The 22265-nt window shown below is 38.2% G+C and overlaps 1 protein-coding gene across 2 annotated transcripts; it reads right to left on the reverse strand.

The window, feature by feature from the left end:
- Positions 1-1330: 1330 nt before the first annotated feature.
- Positions 1331-13507, reverse strand: LOC111339813 (uncharacterized). 2 transcript variants are annotated; one of them, XM_088759451.1, is made up of 5 exons: positions 13339-13507; positions 3803-3856; positions 3313-3604; positions 2438-2679; positions 1331-2237 (listed from the first exon to the last, which is right to left on the reverse strand). In XM_088759451.1, exons 2-5 carry the CDS (start codon positions 3837-3839, stop codon positions 1591-1593), a joined length of 1218 nt encoding a protein of 405 aa, XP_088615577.1. In that variant the 5' UTR covers positions 3840-3856; positions 13339-13507; the 3' UTR covers positions 1331-1590. The 2 variants fall into 2 exon arrangements, with proteins under 2 accessions (XP_088615577.1, XP_088615578.1); XM_088759452.1 differs by lacking the exon at positions 3803-3856.
- Between the last annotated feature and the right edge of the window lie 8758 nt (positions 13508-22265).

Below are 22265 nucleotides of genomic sequence, written 5' to 3' on the forward strand. Positions count from 1 at the left end.
AAGCAATCGTGATCCACCTAAAACACCTTGTTTGTAGTGTTAAAGAAGACTAAATTTCAAGCTGGTGCTATGGCCTGCCAAAGTCACGTTGAAACCTGTTCAACATGTACTTAAAAGTTAAAAGCTCCTCAAAAGAACTGAAAATAATATGTACATATTGGTTGGGTAGGAATGCCGGACGGGAAAATAGATCTTTCTTATTCATTTCGGAAAGGAGACAAAATATGGCCGTCTGCAGGGTTTCAGGGAATAAGGTGAACGCACGCACACGGCACGTTATAACACGCTCGCTCGCTAATTGCATGACACGCTTGCGTACATGCATAAAAACAATTGATTTTGGAAAGCGTGTTCGTAGCTATTGTTCATACTGGCTAACACGGTAGAGCTTTGTTTCGATAACATGCTAGATTTTTTGTTTTGATCACGCTACGTTCCTTTGTTCCTTGACACGCTAGCTTATCTTGTACAACCCAGCTTACTTTGCTACTTGTGTTTGTCAGCTTCTTAATTGTGAGAATTGTGTTTGTAAAGTATATTACTTACAGAATATAAGCGAAAATGAAGATCTTCTGTCCTATCCGAAAGTTGTAATAAAAAGGAAACGTTCACGGAAAATCACGGCTCTTTCCCTCAGGATTTTCACAAGGTATTCAGTTAGCACGATGTGTTTCACAAGGTCCAGAGGAGCTCAGTTTAAACGCATGAATTACTTTTTTAAAACTTAATGCTTACCTTGTAAAATATAACTCCCTATCGCTTCACACAATTAATAAGCCCAGAACCGAATCTTTGTGAATCCTTTAGCGACAGATTGAGATGATAAATCAGATACAATTTTTTTTTTCAGGTCTGATTTTCGCTATTGCATAAATAGCGCTCTCTACTGCGAGGATCGTGCATCATACGTAATAATTTTTTAATTTTCTAGATTTTTCTTCCTTTTTTCCCTTCCCCACCTCCCGTTTTTTTTTTTTTCCTAATTTAGTGATTGCCGCTCTTTTAAAACTTGCTCTTATTTCGATTTTTATCAAACGAATTGGCAAGAAGACCTTAACAAAATTCTCCAATGCAAAGTCTTTGGGGTTTTTTTAGGAAATATGGCAATGAAACAGGTAGAAATGGGAGAGGAAAAAGTTCTTTAACGCGTTTTTCAAGGGAATGAAATGATTCGAATGTATGAATTGGTTTCATTATGAGTTTTTTTTTTGGTTTTTGTTTGTTTTTTTGGCATGAGTAATGATATTGAATAATAATGGCGAATAATACCAGTTTAGATACTGAATTTCGAAGCCAGCTCATGTAAAATGACTATTTTCACCAAGATTGATATTTTAAGCAATGACAAAGAGTTTTATTTCTTAAATTTGTTCAATCTCTGACCACTCTAGTTATCATGCATTTTTGCACTAAAATATCAACTATAACCGCATTTATTATCACCCTAAAAGTTTTATCTATGAGTACTGGATGCCCGTTTTATGTGAATAAAAAAACAACTTTTAAATACAATGCAAGAATTGTCAAGGGCGTTCTCTACAGTTTGTTATGAGAAATCCACCACTTACTCACTCAGAAAGATTTTTTCTTTTAATGAATGAGCGCTTCCTTCCCCTCGGTGGGTCGAAGAAAGGCCAATCTGAATCCAAGATTCCTGTCCTCTCCAAAAAGTGGAGCAGTAGCTTTCAGCTTGAAACGTGGTTCCAATCCCTGCAGAATTTCTTTGGCTTTTCTTTGCTCTTCTGGGCTGACATGGAAAAGCCTCATCTGGCGATCAGTAAGAGGCTCCAGTGGGTTTCGTGGGACTTTGAGAATCTGTTGTCTGGTCTTTCCCTTCAGGAGCTTCCATACCTCCCGATAGACAGGTTCCAAGGGAGCTTGGTATAAAATACAGGTCTTTCCTTCGGGACTTTCTACGTTTGGCAGATTCCTGTTGTCAATAAAATCTCTAGGGCTATATTCTGTTCCTTTCATGGGGTCTGTCAAGTTGACGAAAAAGATGGTCAAGTAATCTGGGCCTCTGTTTTGCCAGTCGGACCAGATCCTATCGATATAGCCATGATGAAGGAAAAATTCAGGAGCTTCAGCAGCGGTACGTGAACACATGTCACCGCCTATCTGGCAGTGAATTTTATCATGGAGATTCACTCGAAGGCCAACCTCGAAGCTATTGAAACCATCCATGCTAGCAGGCTGGTCCATAACCAAGAAGACATCCATCGCATTTGGAGTGAAACCTGTGTAAACGAGAGTTGATGACTATACTCTACTAGTTTTCAATGACTTGAGCCATATTGTCATTTTCATGATAATATAATATTGTAAACTAAGAAATTAAAAATAGTTGCTTCGGAAGCAGTACTTCACTTAAGTAGTGAATCTTAAGCATTATCCAAAGCCGAGAACAATTGATAAACTAATATTGAAAACAGCTAACCATTGAAGAGTCTTCGGAGACACTGCCCGTTTGTCTTATTCCAAAGATCTTCACGGAAGACTCCATCTTGAATACAAAGAGATGGTGGAACGCCATCGCCTCCAAGTCCAGATGGTCCGTCAAACCAAACTCTACCTTTGTCAGAGTTCCATGGATCACCTGAGACGAGGCTCCAATCCCAATAAGAGATGGTTACGCGGCAGTCAACTCGACGCAATAGGTTTTCATATTGAAGAGTGAACCTGAGCAAGAAATATCAAACAAGGCACATGGTGTCAAACATAAGGCAGGTAAATGGAGAGGGTCGTACGTCATTTAATGGAAGAAATTAGAACGGTTAGAGATTTTTGCGTGTCCTTGATATACGCACTCTTTTGACTTACGTGTTATTCGAAGATAAAGCGAATGAACATAGAGGAAGGCCTGTTGACTAGGCTTTGGGATGTGCATATGTCAATTCCATTAGGATTATTCAATTCCACTAGAATTGTTTACAGCCAGTCTCCGGAGTATTTTTCGAGACCTATTTCATCTAGGTCCAATCATCTGAGTAAAACAAAATCCCGTGGATGTGGTAATGGCAGACAGCTTGGGAATACTTTTTGTGGGTGAAAAAAACTTCAGATGACAAGGAAATAATCTTTCTTGAGGGAGAACTCGTTGGGTGAGTTATTGAAAATGTAAACACCCGTATCCGTCACAGGCCTAAATCTGCTGAAATTGACATTTGTTGATACCTATTTGCACTAATGGTTGGAGAGAACACATTGAGAGTAGATCAACATGTTCAAGAACCTTGACTCCGTCCATAGTTTAAGCCTAGACTGCATTTTAAACAAGTCACCCTCGCCGCTTATGCCCTCCTAGTCACTTACCAACGGTGCCAGGGAAGAAACTGTTCCTGATTATGAATTCCTTCGTTGAAGAGTTTTTCGTGCGTAGTAATAAGTGCCTTATAATCCTTTCGATATGTAGGATCGGTTGAAGCTACTCTTACGGCTTCAACGTACAATGTTCGCTCGTCTTCAGTCATGGATGTAAATTCTCTTCGCAGTCGGCAACACTGCAGTTGACCATTCTTGCAGTAACATGTATCACCGCACTCGTTTAAAACTTTGGCTCCTTCTTTAGAGCAGGACTGAGAGCTACTTAGACCCACAGCCCAAACTACAATACAAGAGAAATATAAATAAATGATGGACTTAACCTTACACGAATCTGGCTCAGTACTAATTGGCTTACACCGACAAGTCGGTGTAAGCCAATTAGGATGGGGCTGCATGCTACAAACGAATCATCAGAAATATTACATCAATGCAAAACTTTCTTTGAACAAATGCCATTGAGAAAGAATGAGTTGTTTACCTGATAAAGCCACAGCAAGCAACAGCTTCATCAACATGGTTTGCAAAAAGGAAGCTAAATAAAGAAAAATAATTTTTTAAAGCTCCAATGTATATTATAGAGAACCTCCGCCATGCAGTACCACAATTTGTTTAGGAACTATGACTGACTGACTGGCTGATCGACTGACTGACTGATTGCCTTATTGACTGAACAAATGAGAAAAATGTATGCTTAAAGACGGATTATAATTGGTTCTCTGGTACTTCCGAGAGAAATTTTTGGCTCAATATTCGACCTAGGGCGAAAGAAAGAAGAGAAAATATCTCCAGCATGAAACAACCGAGCAACATGATCGGTTTGGGAGTCACCGGGTTAATGTGAAGTGCGCCTGATCTTTTGTCTTTGATTGGCTTTGTCTGGTAGGGATTTGTAGAATAGGAACAATTTTTGGGGGATAAAGAGATGACAGACATCAAAATTAGCATTTCGTGAGAAGCAAACTAGAGAGCTATTGAATTTTAAACAACGCAATTTGTCTTAGGCATTTGCAATGGAAGACGAGGAGATGGAAAAATGTCCATCTCTAAAATTAACAGCTTTAACAGTATTGAAGCGGCCTTAATTTCAGCCAGTTGCGCACTTCTTGACTACCTGCTCAGAATTGTATTCTTCGCCCTTCTGTATTCATTCATCTCATGGATCCCCAAAAAAGGATCCTTTCAAAAGCTTACTTAACATGTGCTTCTCGTATTTCTTTGTTACCTTATAAGCTAAGAGGAGTGTTTACGCCTTTGAAGCTGTACGTAGAAGTTAGGACTAATGCTGCCTTAAAGGCTGAAAATTTCTAAAGAAACTGTGGTGCTGCGTTGGTGGGGGTAACAAGGTAATTTGGTTATATCAACTAAGTTGAAATTGTAAATTGGCCACCGTAACGAGTTAAAAATTAAGCTGATGTTTCGAGCGAGCGTTAACCCTTGGTCAGAGCGAATGATTCACTCTGACCAAGGGCTAACGCTCGAAACGTCAGCTTTTTTACTCGTTACGGTGGCCAATTTACAATTTCAACTTAGCTGATATAACCAAATTAAAATGCTGCATTACCTGATCATTATGCGCCAGAGAGTTTATTTTAACCTAATGGACAATGCAGAGTGCTATTGATATACCGCGGGACGATGTTCTTAACTCATTTGAATCGCATCATCGACCAAATGGAACGTTGTAAATTACTTTTTTCATCAACAGGGTGAGCTTTTGTACAGTTGTCAGAATCTGTTGATTTGTAGCAGCAATAAGTTAAGGTGGGGCATTGAAAGTTTTTTTAAACTTTTACTTCCATTATCACTCCAAGCTTAGATCGCGTACAGATGGTTGCATAACTCTTGAAACTTGATACATTATTACCAAAGTACAAATCATTTTATCAGTCCTTTAATTTGTGGGTATTTCGTCCGAACTGAGTGTCCAGAGTAGAAAGGTTTCCTGAAGTTTCTTGATTCATGCTCTCTGTTTTTCTGTTATGCATGTTTACGTTGGGATTCAGTTCAAACATAATAAAACCTTTACTCTTTTTTGTATTCAATCACTTAACAGACGGGAGTAGGAAATTTTACGTTGTGGTGTCGTTATCTTCGCGAGTTGAAGTCTCAGCCAATAGTTTGCTCAGCTAAGTAGTCTAAGTAGTTGCTAAAGTGCCTCTTCTTTTGTTTTATGGCCTGGTCTTTGTGCGCCAGAAAGTATTTCTGACTTTATTAACCTTGTAGAACAACTTCAAGAAACTTCCATCTTAAGATAACTGAGTCATGTTATTAGTCAAGTGAAGCATAGAAAGATGAGGGCTTTTACACAGTTGCCAGAAAGCGTTGATTTGTGATATCAACAACTAAGGGGTGAGGTGCTCAAAGTTCGTTAAAAATTCAGTTTCCGTGTTTTAATATGTTACTCATCTAATATAAGTCAAAGTGGAGTAAGAATACTTTTAACTGCAGTGCTCATGAAGAGAAATGCGTGTCTAACGTTTTATCTCAAATCTGTGGAATTCAAAATTTTAGGTTACCGAGCACCTTCAGGGGTGTGTCGCGTGCAAGCGATGTAGCGCGTCCGGTTTAAACTGTAGATATCTAAACCCCATATCAAATTAAAGCTTATAGGACTGGCTATCAGACTATACCAAAAAATTAAAAAAAAAAAAATTGTCGAGTTTTTCACGACTTCTAAATGCGAGCGCCTGAATCACCTTTTAAGAGCTACAAGTCAAAGGGAATTTGTCCGATTGCGAATTTTTTAATTCTAAATAATCGTTTTTCAAGAGCGATTTTTGTACGATCACTCCCCATTTTTTTAATCCTATTTCAAAAATGTTCTGTAACTTTTCACTGAAATTGAATATGGCAAATCGCAGACAGGTTTTTTTAGCGCTTTGGCCCCGGAAACGGAGGAACACATTAAATAAGCGACAAACAAAATTCCCTTTAACATGTAACATTCAAAAGGTGATTCGGGCGCTCGCATTTAGAAGTCGTGAAAAATTCGGCAATTAATTTTTTTCAAAATTTTTGGTATAGTTTGATAGCCAGTCCTATAAGCTTTAATTTGATATAGGAGTTTAGATATCTACAGTTTAAACCGCACGCGCTACATCGCTTGTACGCGAGACACCCCTGAAGGTGCATGATAACCTTAACTCGCTCGGCGACATTGTGGTTTAAATCGACGCCAAGCAATTAATCATTTCCTAACTACACCCCCTATGGTATGTTCATTTCACCTCTTCTGAAACATAAAAAAAAAAATCATTGAAATAAGAGAACGATGATACTCAAGGCGTAAATCCTACAAAAATCTTTGCTCAGATCAAAGCGCCGCTATTAAAATAACATATATCTGAATGCTATCTGATCAAGTCAAGTCTGTTATTCAGTGATGGAAAAATTCGTACACTGAGGCATAAAAAACGAAAGATACAAAGACTTTACTTTCAATGGTTCCTCTTCATCTTGCGGTCAAATGCATAACCTATATTTCCTGTGATACGACAACTGCAACTGTCATCGTCTTTTATCCCATCTAAGTGTCATTTGCATGACGTTAAGTTATTCTAGAGCCTTCTTCACCCGCCTTAGAAGACTATTTCGCTATCTATCCGTCAGACTTTAAACGAAAACGCATTTTAAAAGTTGGAGTTCAACTTATTCTCAGGATCCCGGCACGTACAGCAGTAGGGCAAAAGGCAGAAGCACAGAATTTTTTTCCACTCTGGTTTTTTTTTTTTTTTTTTCAATTCAATGCAAAAATAGCCAAATTTTTTATGTGTTTAATTTCTTTCTTTGTTAATGTTTACTGTATTTCTGTTTAACTTTTCTCCGAAAGCATTGATTGGATTCTGACTCAGTTCCTTAAAAGGAGTCCGCTTTCTATTCTAAATGCTCCTTGTATCCAGGCATTTTAAAAACAGGAGCAAACATTTTTATCCGGCTTTACATTGTTGCTCATCGTGTTCGTTATTTTTGTTTCAGAAGAGGTGAAATGAACATACCATAGGGGGTGTAGTGAGGAAATGATTAATTGCTGGCGTCCATATAAACCACAATGTCGCCGAGTGAGTTAGATTTTGAACTCCACAGTTTTGAGATAAAAACGAAGAACGAAGAAAAAAAAGGTACGCGACCAGGAAATTTCTTCAATTATTGAAGAAAATGGAAACAGCAACACGACAACGCGCCACTTCGCATACTTCTGTCACTCACTCTCCGAAAAATAGATGACATCATGATTCAAGCACTCGGTATGCATTAACATGTACAAAGAGTAGATAATTGTTAGGACGTAAAAGCCTCCGCTTTCTATTCTAAATGCTCCTTGTATTCAGGCATTTTAAAAACAGGAGCAAACATTTTCATCCGGCTTTACATTGTGGGTCATACTGGACGAAGTTCTACTTAATTTAGTTTTATTACGTTTTGTAGCAATTAATAATGGTAATTGAACTGAGTGGAGTGCAATTTAGGTTGAAATCATACGCGTGATTTCAAAATCGAACGAGCGTGCAGCGCGAGTTTGATTTGAAATCACGAGTATGATTTCAGACCAAAATTGCACGACGCGAGCTTCAATTACCACTTTATTACATCCATTTTGAAATCGCCCAAATACAGGACTTGGACAATTCAAATGTTTTATTACACGACTCGAGCAGTCAGAGGGCCAATAACTAAAATCAACCAATCAAAATGCTCTATTGCCGGTCCAATATTCTCTAAGTATTGGACCGGGCACTGTTCCGAATGGTCCCGAATGATACCGCACTTGTGTCACTTTGAACTTTAGCCGTATAATAAATCTCTTATTAACCAAGCTTGCTCGGGACCGTACTGGAAGAATATCGGCCCTCGGTCTTTTTTGTACGGACCTCGCTGCGCTCGGTCCGTACTGTCAAGACCTCGGGCCGATATTCTCCCAGTACGGCCCTCGCACTTGGTTAATAAGATATATTTACTGATGCAGTACTGAGCCGGTTTTTCAACGAAAAGCGGAACCGGAAAGGTTTTTACATCTTATTTTGTATGTAAAACAGAAAGACTTTGACTTCATGTGTCAAAAACTCAGTCAAGTGTAAAATGATGCGATTTAGAGCAAAAATTTGTGCGATTTGGGAATAAATCGCACCAATTAGAGCCAATCAGATTACAGGGACCACCAGTGATTTCAAAATGGATGTAATAAAAGAGTATCACGTCCTGACAATTATCTACTGTTTGTACATGTTAATGCAAACCGAGTGCTTGAATATGTCATCTATTTTAAATGACAGCCAATTCGCAACATGTTTCCATGGCTAGGTCATAACTAGTTCGAAGAAGCCGTTGTCATGACCAAAATCAAAACGCAGATCTCGCTTGTATTTCTCTTGTGTTTAAATCATGTTTAATTTCAACTTGATTAAAAGCCCGGCAAAAAACTTTGCAATATTCATGCCTTTGTTTCGCACCTAATAAACAAAATAACAATGAGGCGTGCCTCCTTTGCATTATCTACGGGACGTTAAACAAGGCCAAATATTGATTCAGGTCTCGTCAACTTATCCAGTTGTTCCTTATTGTTTCTAAGGCAATCAAGTCCAACTTAAATCATTCAACTTATTTATAACATCCTTTCTAGATTTTGCAAATGAGATTTCAGATTTATAAGTCAAACGATCCAAGAAAGTATTTCAGTATTTTTTTTTTTTTTTTTTTGGGAAGGGAGCTCAGAACCTCGCATTGTTCTCTCGAAAAATAATATCTACGGCGTACACGATTCTTATATTCCTAAGATTGTGCATTATTTCAAGCATGAGGTTAATTCAACTTTAACCCAAGAAAGTATTCTTGCAACAGCTCACTAAAAAAATCCTTTGCCGATATCTCAATTGCTTCATTTAGCTTAACGTTAACGTTAACTTTACCAGGAGCTTTGACAACACCTTTAAAGCTCCATGCAGACGTCGAAAATTCGTGTTGTACAACCTGCTCTTTAATTGTTCCACAGGTAGTTAATCTTCGAGTTCATGGACCATGCAAAAGATGTTAAGATACCGACGCAGTCTTAAAATATTCAAGTCACAAAATCAATCACATGAAACATTGAAGATAGCTTTTTATCGACCGAGTGAGGTTTTGTTCAGTTGCCAGAAACTATTCATTTGAGGTTTCAACAACTCAAGTTTGGGACAATACCTCTAAAATAAATTGTTTTTTTTTTTACTTTAGCTTCCCTATTAAACTACTCCATGCTAGCATTACGTAGAGGCGGTTGCATAACTCGAATAAACATTTCGCAAAGCACAAAGCTTTTTTAACGATTCTTTGTCGGTTTTTCGTCTGAGCCGATTGTGTAGAGTGAGCATGAATTCAAGATAGCGAATTTCGTTATTCATGTTCAGTGTCTTGCATGTTTACATGTGGGTTGCGATTCAGCTCTAAACAACACTCCACATTAATGTCTACACTTTTTTTGTATTCAACCACTTTTACGGAAGGGAGCAAGACACTCTAAAGTCACTATGTCGTTTCTTTAGCTGTGCAATTTGGGGTCCCAGCCATTAGTTTGCGTTCTTTACTGCAGTTATGGTGCCCATTCAGATATTAATGATCTACTCTTTTTTTTTTTTTTTTTTTTTTTTCATAACTGAAATAAATGTTTTTTATCCTTTTTTTCAAGTTAAGGTAAACATCGAAGACTTCAAATCGGTATCGATCGCTTGCTTGTGGTTCTTTTGGTCTCTTTTATTTCCTTTTCATCAAACTAATTTCGCCACACGTAAATCCTTAACTGAATACCTTTTCTCACTTCCAAGCACTGCCATTCATCAAAAAACCATAATCTCTTGAACAAACTAAATATTACAATGTTACTTCATTAAGACAAGCGACAGGAAATGATGGCCGGGAAAATCATAAGTTGAGGTGTAAAAAAATACAAAAACATAGGATAAATAAAGTATTCTTTCGTTATTACTATCATTTCTTTCTTGAAGCAAATAATTGCACAGATTTGTATTTCCTATAAACTAAATCTTTCCAGGTCATTTACATTACATTTACATTTTTGTACATTTTTACATTTATATAGCGCAGACTTCTATGTGGATATATTCTGTCGCGCTTAACAGAATATATCCGCGTAAGGCTGAGATCGGACGTCAGCATTTTATCAGGCGCCTCTGGCAGCCGCTTCAGTCCATGTAGCGATCTCACCTTCCCACCCATCCCACCCTGGGGAGGACGTCCACTACACAGTAATCTCGTGCATGGGAAATTTATGTCTCCTACCCCTAACCCTGCAGGAGACGAGATCTATGGCTTTACGTTTTATCTGAGAAGACGAAGCAATGTGAGTGAAGCGTCTTGTTTAAGGACACAACGTCATCCCCCATCCAGGACTTGAACCCGGGCCAACTGACCCAGAGTCCACTCCACTGACCACTGGACTACTCACGGGACTTACCCCTTCTAGTGAAATTAAGTTATTTTAATGTTTTCCTAGCCTCTTCAATGATTATTCCCTTCATCTTCAGAGCAAAACTTATTCAAGGTTTGAGATTGACATAACCAGTAGTAATGGGCGCCTGACTTAACCTAAGAATCTCAGCATTTAAGGAAAAACAGTTGTAAAAACATTTTCGCTACAGTTGTTTAAATCTAACACAAATGAAACGGTCTTTTAAGTGCGTTCTATAATCTGCGCATTTTGAAATCACGTATACAATGTTTTATAACTCCTAATACTTGTCGCTTTAAAACCAAAGCCGAAAGCCTTTTATCAGTACCCTTCAAGGGTGAAAACTTGAAAGCATTTCTTTCCACTCACAAAGCGTTTCGGAAAGGGGCAAAGAAAGGCTCTCTTTGTAGGAGACCGTCATATTTAGTACACTTAGTAAATCTTTTATTCCACAAATGGAATTTCATTTTTGCAAGAGGTGTCTCATTATCATCCATTATCTATCAACGCCAGCGATGATTGCTCGCTCATTTGAGCTTGAACGTACCCTCTCCACTCTTGTTCATTGTTTTTCTAGTTGTCCGCTGTTTTCCAAAAGTGCAGATTGGATTGTGATTCAGCGCTATTCAGTAAAGCCTCCACCTTTTTTGTCTTCAGTCACTTTACAGACGAGTGCAAAACATTTACATTCGGCGTAACAATAGCTCTAGATCTGCGGTTTGAAGTTCCATTAGTTTTTGTGCCCTATGTGGCTATAAAGTTAATTGCCTCCACACAAAAAATCGACTCTTCGTGCCTGTTTATAGAACACCAAGTACTTGTAATTGTTAACGTCATCTGTGTAATGGCCAAGCTAATTGCTTCCAAGGCTGACTTATAAAAGCTATTATAACATAACCAAAGTAAAGCGCGCGCTCTGATTGGTCAATTTAGCGTCTCCCATTTGCCCATGGGTGTACGCTGCTGACGTGAGCAAATGCAAAGACTATTTTCCGCCCCCGCTTGTTTTTTCTGGTCACGTAAGATTTGTTAAATAAAAGGGAACTCTTTAGCTACAATGTATCAATGTTATGTTATAAAACAAATGGTAAACACCACAGCGTACACTATTGAGTTATGGATGCACGCGGGAGGTTGCTAAGCACTCAAGAAGCTATAGTCACTCTCGGCTATCGCCTCGAGCGACTCTTACGCTTCTTTCGTGCTTAGCAACCTCCCGCGTGCATCCATAACTCAATAGTGTACGCTGTGGTGTTTACCATTTGTTAATTTCGAAGAGGCTTTCGTTCAAGAATCATAGCGGGAATTTGAATATTTCAGTGGAGTTTTAAACATGTGTCAATTGCATGATAAGCCCAATAAACTACACCCTGTTGAAGTCCTAACTGTAATAAAGTCCTAAATGTAATAAAGTCTTAAGTGTAATAACATTTGGTCCTAAATGTAAATAAGTCTTAAATGTAATAACATTTGGTCCTAAATGTAATAAAGTCCTAAATGTAATAACATTTGGTCCAAGATGTAATAAGCCTCCGATGCAAAATATTAACTGCGCTTGTGCATCCACATTGAGATGTTAAAGAGACAACTGTTACATCAGAGAATCTTCTGCCAAAATTCATGGCGCATTGCGGGCTCGCTCGCCGATTTTAATCAGCGTCTTTTTTTTGCTAGACGTAGGCCGAGAAGCATTGGCTACAAACCTTCATACTGATGTGCTTTTGGCATCAAATTGACAGATCTCAAAACAATAGAACGCTGACCAATCCGGCCATCTTGACCGAAGAGGCTTGGTCAAGAGATTTTATATTTTCGACAAGTAATTTTTCACGGAAAAAATGCGTTTTCTTTTCATTTATCACGGATAACAGGAAATAGTTTCTTTAATTCACGTATCACGACTGGCATATCGTTCACAGTTCACGGCTTTTAACTTTTTACAATCACAAGTCCCGTCCGATGACGTTTTTTATCACGATAAAAACAGCCGATCACGTTTCACAGAAAACCCGTTTATTAACGAAATCCTTTTGTTGACAAAACTCGTTTATTGACAACAGATAAAGGCGTATTCTTTGCATTTTCTTCTCAATGTATAGGACATTGTGTTAGCGTCTTCCAAAATATGCCACACGCTGTGGTGGGCATCATGTTGGAAGAAGTCGAAAGTGATGACTCAGCAATATTGGCAGTTGAAGGCTTTTGAAAATTCCCGCAGTATATATACCTTTCTCAGTCTTAAAACTCACGAAATGGTTTTCAATGCAACCCTTTTCTTCTATTTTACCTTAGACTTTGAGAGATATTTCTTTTACTGTGTGAAAAGGTTCGAAAACGTTTTTGTTTTCGGCGATGAGCGGTAGTCTCGGTATTTGGTTAAGATATTCTCTTTCTCTTTTCTGTTGTGACTGTTTTAAAAAGCGCATAACTCAGTCAGGTCCATCTGACTAACAAGGGACATCGCCGGATCAGAAACCGACAACATGTCGCGATCGTTCTTGTCCTGTCAAGTAAGATGCAGTTTGCATAGCGAACATTTATAACAGATATAGTGGTTAGTCTTGTTATATACCTACCTTGAAATTCAAGTTTCTTGACGGCACACAATGAGGCTGAATAGCGTAATGACTTGTAAGTAATGATTTATATCGATTATATCACGAAATTTATCCTAAAACTTGCTCTCAGTGTAAGGAAGGCGACTGAAGTTATGCTCTGACCGAGTCTTTTTATTGTTTTTGAGAAAGAGAAAACATAGCGTGATGTGCCTTAGAAAGGGAAATTTCTTTTTTTACAACTGAAATTTCTTTAGTGAGTAATTTCTTCTGATTTATACCTTACTCTGGGATATGTCGAGACCATTACGAGATGTGAATTTCACAATAAACCTTACGCAAGGAGAGAAGTTAATTGTTTCATTTCATCACATATTTCATGGTCATTCGATCAAAAACTTACGCATCCCCCTAATCAACATTGCTCATCCTTTCCTGATAAAACGGCTGTAAAGATGCGCTGAATTCTCATCAGAATCATTTTTTTGTACGTCAAAACAACTTTCCGCTATATATTTCTTTGTAACAACTTGCAATGTTTGTCCCACGACGATCTCAGAACCCTTTGCGCATAACAGAGGGATCCAGTTATTTGGCGACTCATTCATTACCACCGGATACTCTGAATCAAGACCTTGAGAACAAACAGACAAATTCAAAGAAAAAATTATTTTAAAATCTTTCAATCTCAGCGTAGATTTAATAATGAGCTATTTGCAAACCAAAAATTTATTCAAAAAGTAAAAAACCTTTCGATCTTAGCATAGATTTAATAATGAGCTATTTACAAACCAAAAATTTATTTAAAAGTAAAAACGAAATGTTTTCGACACTAGGTCATCATCAGGGTAAATAAGCAGCTTCCGCTAAATTACATATTTTATATCCTTAGGTAATTCCCGATGGGACGAGTTGAAACTACGCTTCAAATGATTAATCAGTATCATTAATATATACATTTAGCCAAGCCTAAAATCAGAGTTTCAGATAGTTTATCTTCCAGCCTTCATTTTATTAAAAATCCTTGGCGCTACCTGTGGAAGAGGTTATTCGAGGAAATTTAGGGCCAGTTCGAGCAGGGGAGGGGGAAGGGGGAAATTGGTGGGGTCTGGAGCCTTGGGACGATGTTCTCACAACTTGCAAAACGTTCAACACGCATCTTAGTCAGCGAAGTTTTCAAGCAGCTGAAGAACGTCCTCGATGTTCCTGAATTTTTTGAACGGATATTTTGGAGGATAGGGAATGTATTCTTCTTCAGATATAGTGTATGAAGTCAGTATCCGTTGAAATTATATTTTATTGAAACAACAACTTTGAGTTTAAATTTACAAGACATGTTTCGACAGTCTCATGTCATCTTCAGTTGCAAATGAGCATTTAACTGTTGTACATTTGAATTTAAATTAAGGTACCTTACAAACTACGTGTCAGGGCTTACGTTACAGTTGAATGTTAAAAACGCGAAAGATGTAAATAGCGCGCGCTTGACTAGATCAAAAAATAAATAGATAAATAAAAAAAAAGTAAATGTAATAATAATAAAAATAAATTAAAAGACCAAGGAACAACATAATTAAAAGGAAAGAGACAATTCTAGATGTTTTAATTGCTGATTAAGGATAGGTTTTTCCCACTTAATATGCAATGCCTCTTTGATCTTAATTTGGTATTTTGAAGCGGCAGAATCTAAGATCGTGAAACATTCAGTATCACAAGAGTCAAGACAGGCCCTTGATGATTGCAGGTGCTTGTAAATATGCGAAGTTTTGTCCGACAAGAGGTGCTCACGAACTCGTGTACAAATGTGGCGAATGGTTTGAGTAGTTGTCTTAACTTAGTCTGAGCGATGTTCGAAAACCGACCAACATAGGGAAGTTTATAATAGTGCGCAGAAGGTTTACCGGAGTTAGAAGCCACATGTCCCGCGTGAATACAACGTCCGCGACACGTTTTCTTTTGTACATGAAATCAACCAGTTATCAACCTCAGGGAAGTTCATGGTATCTTTCGATGTTGAGAGTTTGTTCACTAGTATACCTCTTGATGAATGTATTGATCTGGCGATCAGATACATTTATCAAGGTAACCCTGGTCTTAAGATAAACGCCGCTGACCTAAAAACGCTTTTTACCTTCGCAACAGCTGAGACTGGTTTCTTGTTTAAGGGTGTGTTTTATGATCAAATAGATGGGGTTGCCATGGGGTTCCCACTTGCTCCAGTGCTTGCAAACCTCTTTATGGGACATCATGAAAAAAACTGGCTAGATAACTATTCATTCCCTGAAGTTCTGTTCTACAGACGCTATGTTGATGACACCTTTTGTTTGTTCAATAGCGAGGAGGACGCGCTCGTGTTCTTTGATTATATCAACGCCAGTCATCCTAGTATTCGTTTCACAATGGAAAAGGAAATTGATAAGAAATTATCGTTTCTAGACATATTGTTAGACAACAATCATACATCCATCGTCACTAGTGTATATCGCAAGAAGACGTTTACTGGCCTTCTTACTAACTATTTCAGCTTCGCCCCTTTGATTTACAAATTAGGTTTAGTCAGAACGTTGATTGACAGAGCATACAAGATCAATAATTCCTGGGCTGGTTTTCATCTGGATGTCAAGAAACTTATTTTCTTGCTACGGAAAAATTGTTTTCCATCTTGGGTCATAGACAAGATCATTTACAGGTATCTAGCGAAGAAAAAGAATCCTCCTACTGGGTAGAACGCCTCTTCTAACTCCGGTAAACCTTCTGCGCACTATTATAAACTTCCCTATGTTGGCCGGTTTTCGAACATCGCTCAGACTAAATTAAGACAACTACTCAAACGTTATTGTAGAGCTGATTTAGATATTAAGTTAGTCTTCACTACGTTTAAACTCAGAAACATGTTCAGTGTGAAAGATTCAGTACCGCTAGGTCTACGTTCGCGTGTCATATATAAATTTTCATGTGCTGGCTGTAATGTCAGTTATATTGGTGAGACCACTCGCCACATTTGTACACGAGTTCGTGAGCACCTCTTGTCGGACAAAACTTCGCATATTTACAAGCACCTGCAATCATCAAGGGCCTGTCTTGACTCTTGTGATACTGAATGTTTCACGATCTTAGATTCTGCCGCTTCAAAATACCAAATTAAGATCAAAGAGGCATTGCATATTAAGTGGGAAAAACCTATCCTTAATCAGCAATTAAAACATCTAGAATTGTCTCTTTCCTTTTAATTATGTTGTTCCTTGGTCTTTTAATTTATTTTTATTATTATTACATTTACTTTTTTTTTATTTATCTATTTATTTTTTGATCTAGTCAAGCGCGCGCTATTTACATCTTTCGCGTTTTTAACATTCAACTGTAACGTAAGCCCTGACACGTAGTTTGTAAGGTACCTTAATTTAAATTCAAATGTACAACAGTTAAATGCTCATTTGCAACTGAAGATGACATGAGAATGTCGAAACATGTCTTGCAAATTTAAAATCAAAGTTGTTGTTTCTTTTTTGAGAGTTATTGTCACTCTGCTGTCTTTACGTCATATTGTATTGAGTGCAAATGATTTCAGTGTGAGAAAATTAGCCAAAATTGAAAGAAACGACGGTAAACGACTTCGAGTTAGGATAGATTTTACTTTTGACTTAGTCAATGAAGGATTTATTATAAAGCAAAAAGATTCCGCTGTTATAAGAATTAAGAATGACTTGTTTATTTTGAGAGTCGAGAAAGAGAGCCAGCTGTGTTTGTAGCACAATAAACTCAAGAGGGTCGTTTAATTTTTCTTTGTTTTGATTGTCTTCTGCCGTATTTGTGACTTCGTCGCAGAAATTTTCCAAAAGTTACAAACAACCCCACAGGCGAGCAAGTCATTGTGTTTTAAAAGCACGGAAGCGTATTTAGCTAAGCTCAAAACATAATGGTAAAGTACTTGAATAAGCTTTGCGTTTGAAAAGTCTCCAGTTTTTCTTTTCCCTACTTTTAAGAGGCTGTCTCTCTTATTTCCACCCGGTGAATTTCGCGTCAAAAATAATTTTGCCTGAAACTCTGTCCACAGAAAGACTTTACTTAGGCTGATTCGAAATAATTTTTTGACTGCGTTAGGGGCCATAATTATTTCCCAGTCCGTAGGGACCGTCGCAACGCCTCGAAAATTGAAAAACAGGCACATTTTGTAACATTGTAGAAGATTTGATTCGCATAGTTAAGCCACCGAATTTGTATCAGATTGCTTAAAAACCTTTCTAGTTTGCCAAGAAAGTTAGAATTTGCCCTCTCAATATATTTGAAAAGGCGAATTTTAGCATATTCTGACCCGGCTATAAGTCGCCATCGGCCGATGGCCGTAAATAACCTTGATTTAGACGTTAAGTTTGGGATTTGGGACCTGGTTGACAACTCTATCCTACACAGCCGTTAAATTTAGACCTTTATAGGCAAAAAATGTAAAAAAAAAAACCCTGTACGTTTTCGATTTTTCAAAAGTTATGACCGTTTGAATCAGCACATGCACGAGCATTCGCGATTTTTTCATCTACACTAAAATCGAACCACTGGAGCAGATTTCGTTATAAATACAGCTTACCTTCGGCGCATCTTGGTTTTATGTGAAATTTCAGATGTTCCTCGCTACCCAAACTGGTGAACTTAATGATAACTCCAGCTAATAACTCCAAACTTCAGCGGTCGGCATCTATAGACACTCTTCTTTAACTGGTTGTTGCGAACTAAACTCGAAAATTAAAGCCACGTTTCGCGCTTAATGTCCTGTTGAAACTTTGGATCGGTGCTGCATTCTCTTCAACAATCAGTCATAGAACTCCACAAGTCTATATGTCGAAGTTTGGGGCTAAAATTTGGAATTTAAAGTTGAGCGATAGCACTATGGAACACAGCTGTGGTTCTGTTTTCACAGAGGTCCGCATTAACCATTGCGGGTGAACCCGCTGGCCCTTTATTTTTTCTGGAAGGCCTGTAAATGTAGTATGGCATGCAAGCAGAAAGGCGTCAGTCTGTAGCGAGTCTTCCGCGAGGTTGATAAAGCTCTCAGAATGTAGAGGTGAGTCAATGATCATCTACAAGCATGTCACTTAGGTCAGCTTAGCGGAAAGGTACAAGAATATGAGCTTCAGTTATCGTTAACAGGTCAGGGTTGCCACACGACCTTTCCCCTGATCAACTTGAAGAATTCTGGATCTGCAAAAAGCATAGAGGAAACATGGGTCGCACTTGCCAGTACCCGCTGCACGACGGCCGGAACCGAAAAGCAGCTAAATACTAGAAATGTAGTTCATCTCGACATGACAAGGGAAATTAATGCTATCTTTTGCACAACTCGTTCCAACAGGTTCCCGTAAGTATGATTTCTATGTAAATTCTAGCGTACCAATCAGGATTGTCCTGAAATGTGGAGCACGGTTTAAGTTAAGATAAAATCTACACATATATTGAGATGCGGTAAATGTCAGAATTCAGTATTTTGGAATTTGATTAACATTTGGGTCAAAGCTCGCACGCAAGTGAGTATAAAACAAAACAAAAGTCAAAAATTCTTTCCTGCAAAAAGTCCATCTGAGGTCAAATGAAGCCGGTTGCTATCACAACAGCTCCCTAGTAACAGCTGTGAGAGATGTCGCAAAAGGATTTGGGGTTGAAGTTCATAGTTATCATTACTCGGAGCCGCAGTCTGGTGAAGACATTTGCGATCGTATCCTCTGCCCTATGAGGTTCTCTATTCGTGCTTACTTAAACGAAGGGCACGATGTTCCAACTATCGTGGACATGAGAGATGCATTGACGCAACATCCAATGAAAGGAACAACCGCTGCAGTTAGCATAGTCGACGAATCAAAGAACACTCTGTATAAATAAGATTGAGCATTTTAGTAGCTTCCACAACTTCGAACATGGAGATACCGGCTGAGAGTTTAGAGATGTTATGGCATCGGTAAAGGGAAGTACATTCCATATGACGTGATTTATATCAAGCACCAAGGTCAAACGTCACTTCAAGTCATAGAATCTCAAGGGTTTTATGATCCTCCTGAAAAGCGTGTGGTCAAGCGTGGTTCAAAGGATAGCAAGGAAACAAAGAGTACAACGCCATTGTTTGAATGCTCTGTGCTTGGATGTGTTGAAGTGTTCGAAACGTTTTCGCAACTAGAGCTGCTCCTGGACGTTGGAAAGCATACAGTCAGCAGGTTAAGCGAGTATGATGCAATAAAAATGGACTGGGCCCTTAAGTTCTCGTCGATAGATACCGCTGGTATCGAGTGTTCGAGCTGTTCTTCAGATTCCAGTACATCACTCACTTCTCCTAGGGATACTTCACGCCACTCGCCTCCACGAACAGGATGGGTCGTAGGCAAACCGAGGGTCAGTGTTAGATTTTCAAAGAATGTAAAAGAATACCTAACGTCACGGTTTACACTTGGAGAAAGAAATGGGCGGGAGGCAGACCCCGCCTAAGTTGCAGTGGACATGGAAATGCGAAAAATGAGTCTAATGCACGTTTGTTCAGTAGAGAACAGTGGGTGACAAAGAGCCAAGTTCAGAGCTTTTTCTCCCGGCTTGCAGTAATGCGACGCAAAGATCAGGGTGTGATCGGGATATTGCTGGACGAGGAAGAAGATGTCCAATGCGTCCAGGAGAATTCTGAGAGACAAGATCTGGTAGACAAAGTTAACAAAGAGATCAAAGTCTCGCATCCAATCTGCTGCGACACGTATGACCTCTGTGAACGTTACCACAGTAACACACTTTAGAAATTCAATGTGGTTTTGTTGCGAGCCATCTGTACTCATTTCGAGATCCCTATAAAATTGAGAGACATAAAGCAGATCCTCGTAGACAAACTGTCGGACGTGATTAATGATTGTCAATGTGTTTCACAGTAGAATTATGTAAAACATGTCTTATACAGTTGCTGAAAGTGTAGAATATGCTCTACAGATACAAACTGCCTTTAGTTCCTATATCATTGAAGTTCTGAAGGCGTTGTTGTTATAGTGTAATACTCAAAGCTTATAATATCTCTGACTTTAAATTTTTGTCGTGCTTTACGCACTTAGAATTCATAACTAAATCAGTGAAAGATAGAACCTAGTTTGACGACATGGTCAAGCAGTGTCTGATACACGATATAGGCATCGCACTAAGCCTTGCTCTTCATGTCAAAATTATTTTTAACAAAAACAGGGATTAGTGTGTTCAGCTTCTCGCAGTCGGTGATATTTTTTTATAAAAACGATTGAAAATTTACTAGAAGCAACACTGGAAACATCTGTTCATACGAAGCATGTGTCAAAATTTTTATCACGTTGGTAGCCGATTTCTCCAGCTATTGACAGGTTGTTGGTCTCTGGACACAATCGACACGGAGCCGAGAGAAGCAAGCTCAGGAAATTTGAAATTAATTTATTAATTATATCATATCAAACTCCAGGTAAAAGCATTTATTCTTTTCAGCCACAATTTCTCCCCAAATATTACATTGGGGTGTAAATTAGGATAGAACAAACCCATGCGACACAAGCTATCAGCGGTCTTCTCTTTTGTGCAGACCTTTGTAAGAACAGTATAACATCGAACGGGATCGTCGTGATCTAAATTTATGCGATTATTTCTTCACTTCAGAAACCTAAATCCTTCATTCCCCCCTCAGCTTTTAGATATGGAGAGTTCATATTCTAATTCTGGAAAAATTCAGCTCGGAAGCGATAATAAATGGGTGATTAACCGCGAAATGTGACCATAATTCCGACCATTTGTTTTACATGCCATTAGAGACAGCGCGTCACCCACGCCGAAAATAGACTGGACACTGTAAGGTACTTGGAAGGGGAAGTCTGGTTTCGATAAACAAGACGCCTGTCGTCTAGTGCGGCTTCGCAAGGTGAACATCAGTGGTAAACGAACACTAACTATTTTGAATTTAGATATCGGTTTACGTTTTGCTTAAAAAAGCCGCTCCTATTTACAAAGAAATGACACGCGATTGTTTCACGAGAACTCGTCGTAAAATGTAGTTTGTCGTGAGAAAAACATGGAATCCAGCGCTCTAAGAATATTTAAAGTAAGTCAGGAACACACTTGCTCACTTTCCTTACAATATTAACAACAACAGCAACAACTAATAGACAAACAAATCAAGCAAATCAATAAGATCTGTCCTTTTAAGTACTCCGTATCAATTGTTTCTACACACCACCTTTCTATGCATTTTTGGGTGCATCTTAAAAAAATCAGTGAAGTATTGAAATCTGAATGTATTAAAAAAAATTCGTTTTAAGCAGGCAACCGTTTCAAACTGACAAAATTTTTTTTGTACACTAAACAAGTAATTATTTGTAATCAATCTTAATTACACCTTGTGTAGTTCTTATCAACATACCGATTTCTACTTCACTTGACTTTGTGAAAAGCAAACTGACCTCTGCCAGATGAGATTATTAATTTCTGTTTGATTTGAAATATTTCTTTCCCTGCTCAATATTGTGAAGCACATTTGAGCATATCCAAAATTAAAATGTAGTAAAAAAATATTTCACATAATTATTATTATTACTATTATTATTATTACAACCCTCTGGCCTCATTTTAGAACAAAAACTGTATTGAATATAACTTGCACATTGTAGAGAGGCTAGGAAGGCTTTTAGAACTAAACCAAAGTACTTTAAGTGATTCCAATTTGACCTTGTTATGAAAGAGGTCTATTGCATTGCAATATCATTATGTAATCAACAGTTTTCAAGTATATATCAAGAGTATTAATTGCTTATGCACTTTACTTGGCAAATAATTCATGGGTGTATGATGGCAAGAAAGAGAGAGAGATAACTGAGAAATGGTGCTTATCAAGACTGTGGGGAACTTAACATCTCAGGTAGCTGTGTTTCTTCTAGGAATCACAGGCCCTTAATGTCAATTGGGCAATTGCAATGAGCTTC

Source organism: Stylophora pistillata, chromosome 5 (assembly GCF_964205215.1).
Source record: "Stylophora pistillata chromosome 5, jaStyPist1.2, whole genome shotgun sequence".
In the NCBI taxonomy this organism is placed as follows: Eukaryota; Metazoa; Cnidaria; class Anthozoa; order Scleractinia; family Pocilloporidae; genus Stylophora; species Stylophora pistillata.

What these genes read in the sequence shown, in the direction of transcription:
- LOC111339813 (XM_088759451.1), bottom strand. Translation starts at nt 3,839, where the DNA reads ATGTTGATGAAGCTGTTGCTTGCTGTGGCTTTATCAG. An exon ending in GCTTGCTGTGGCTTTATCAG is followed by an intron (nt 3,605 to 3,802) that starts GTAAACAACTCA and finishes CTTGTATTGTAG; the next exon opens with TTTGGGCTGTGGGTCTAAGT. An exon ending in TTTCTTCCCTGGCACCGTTG is followed by an intron (nt 2,680 to 3,312) that starts GTAAGTGACTAG and finishes TTTCTTGCTCAG; the next exon opens with GTTCACTCTTCAATATGAAA.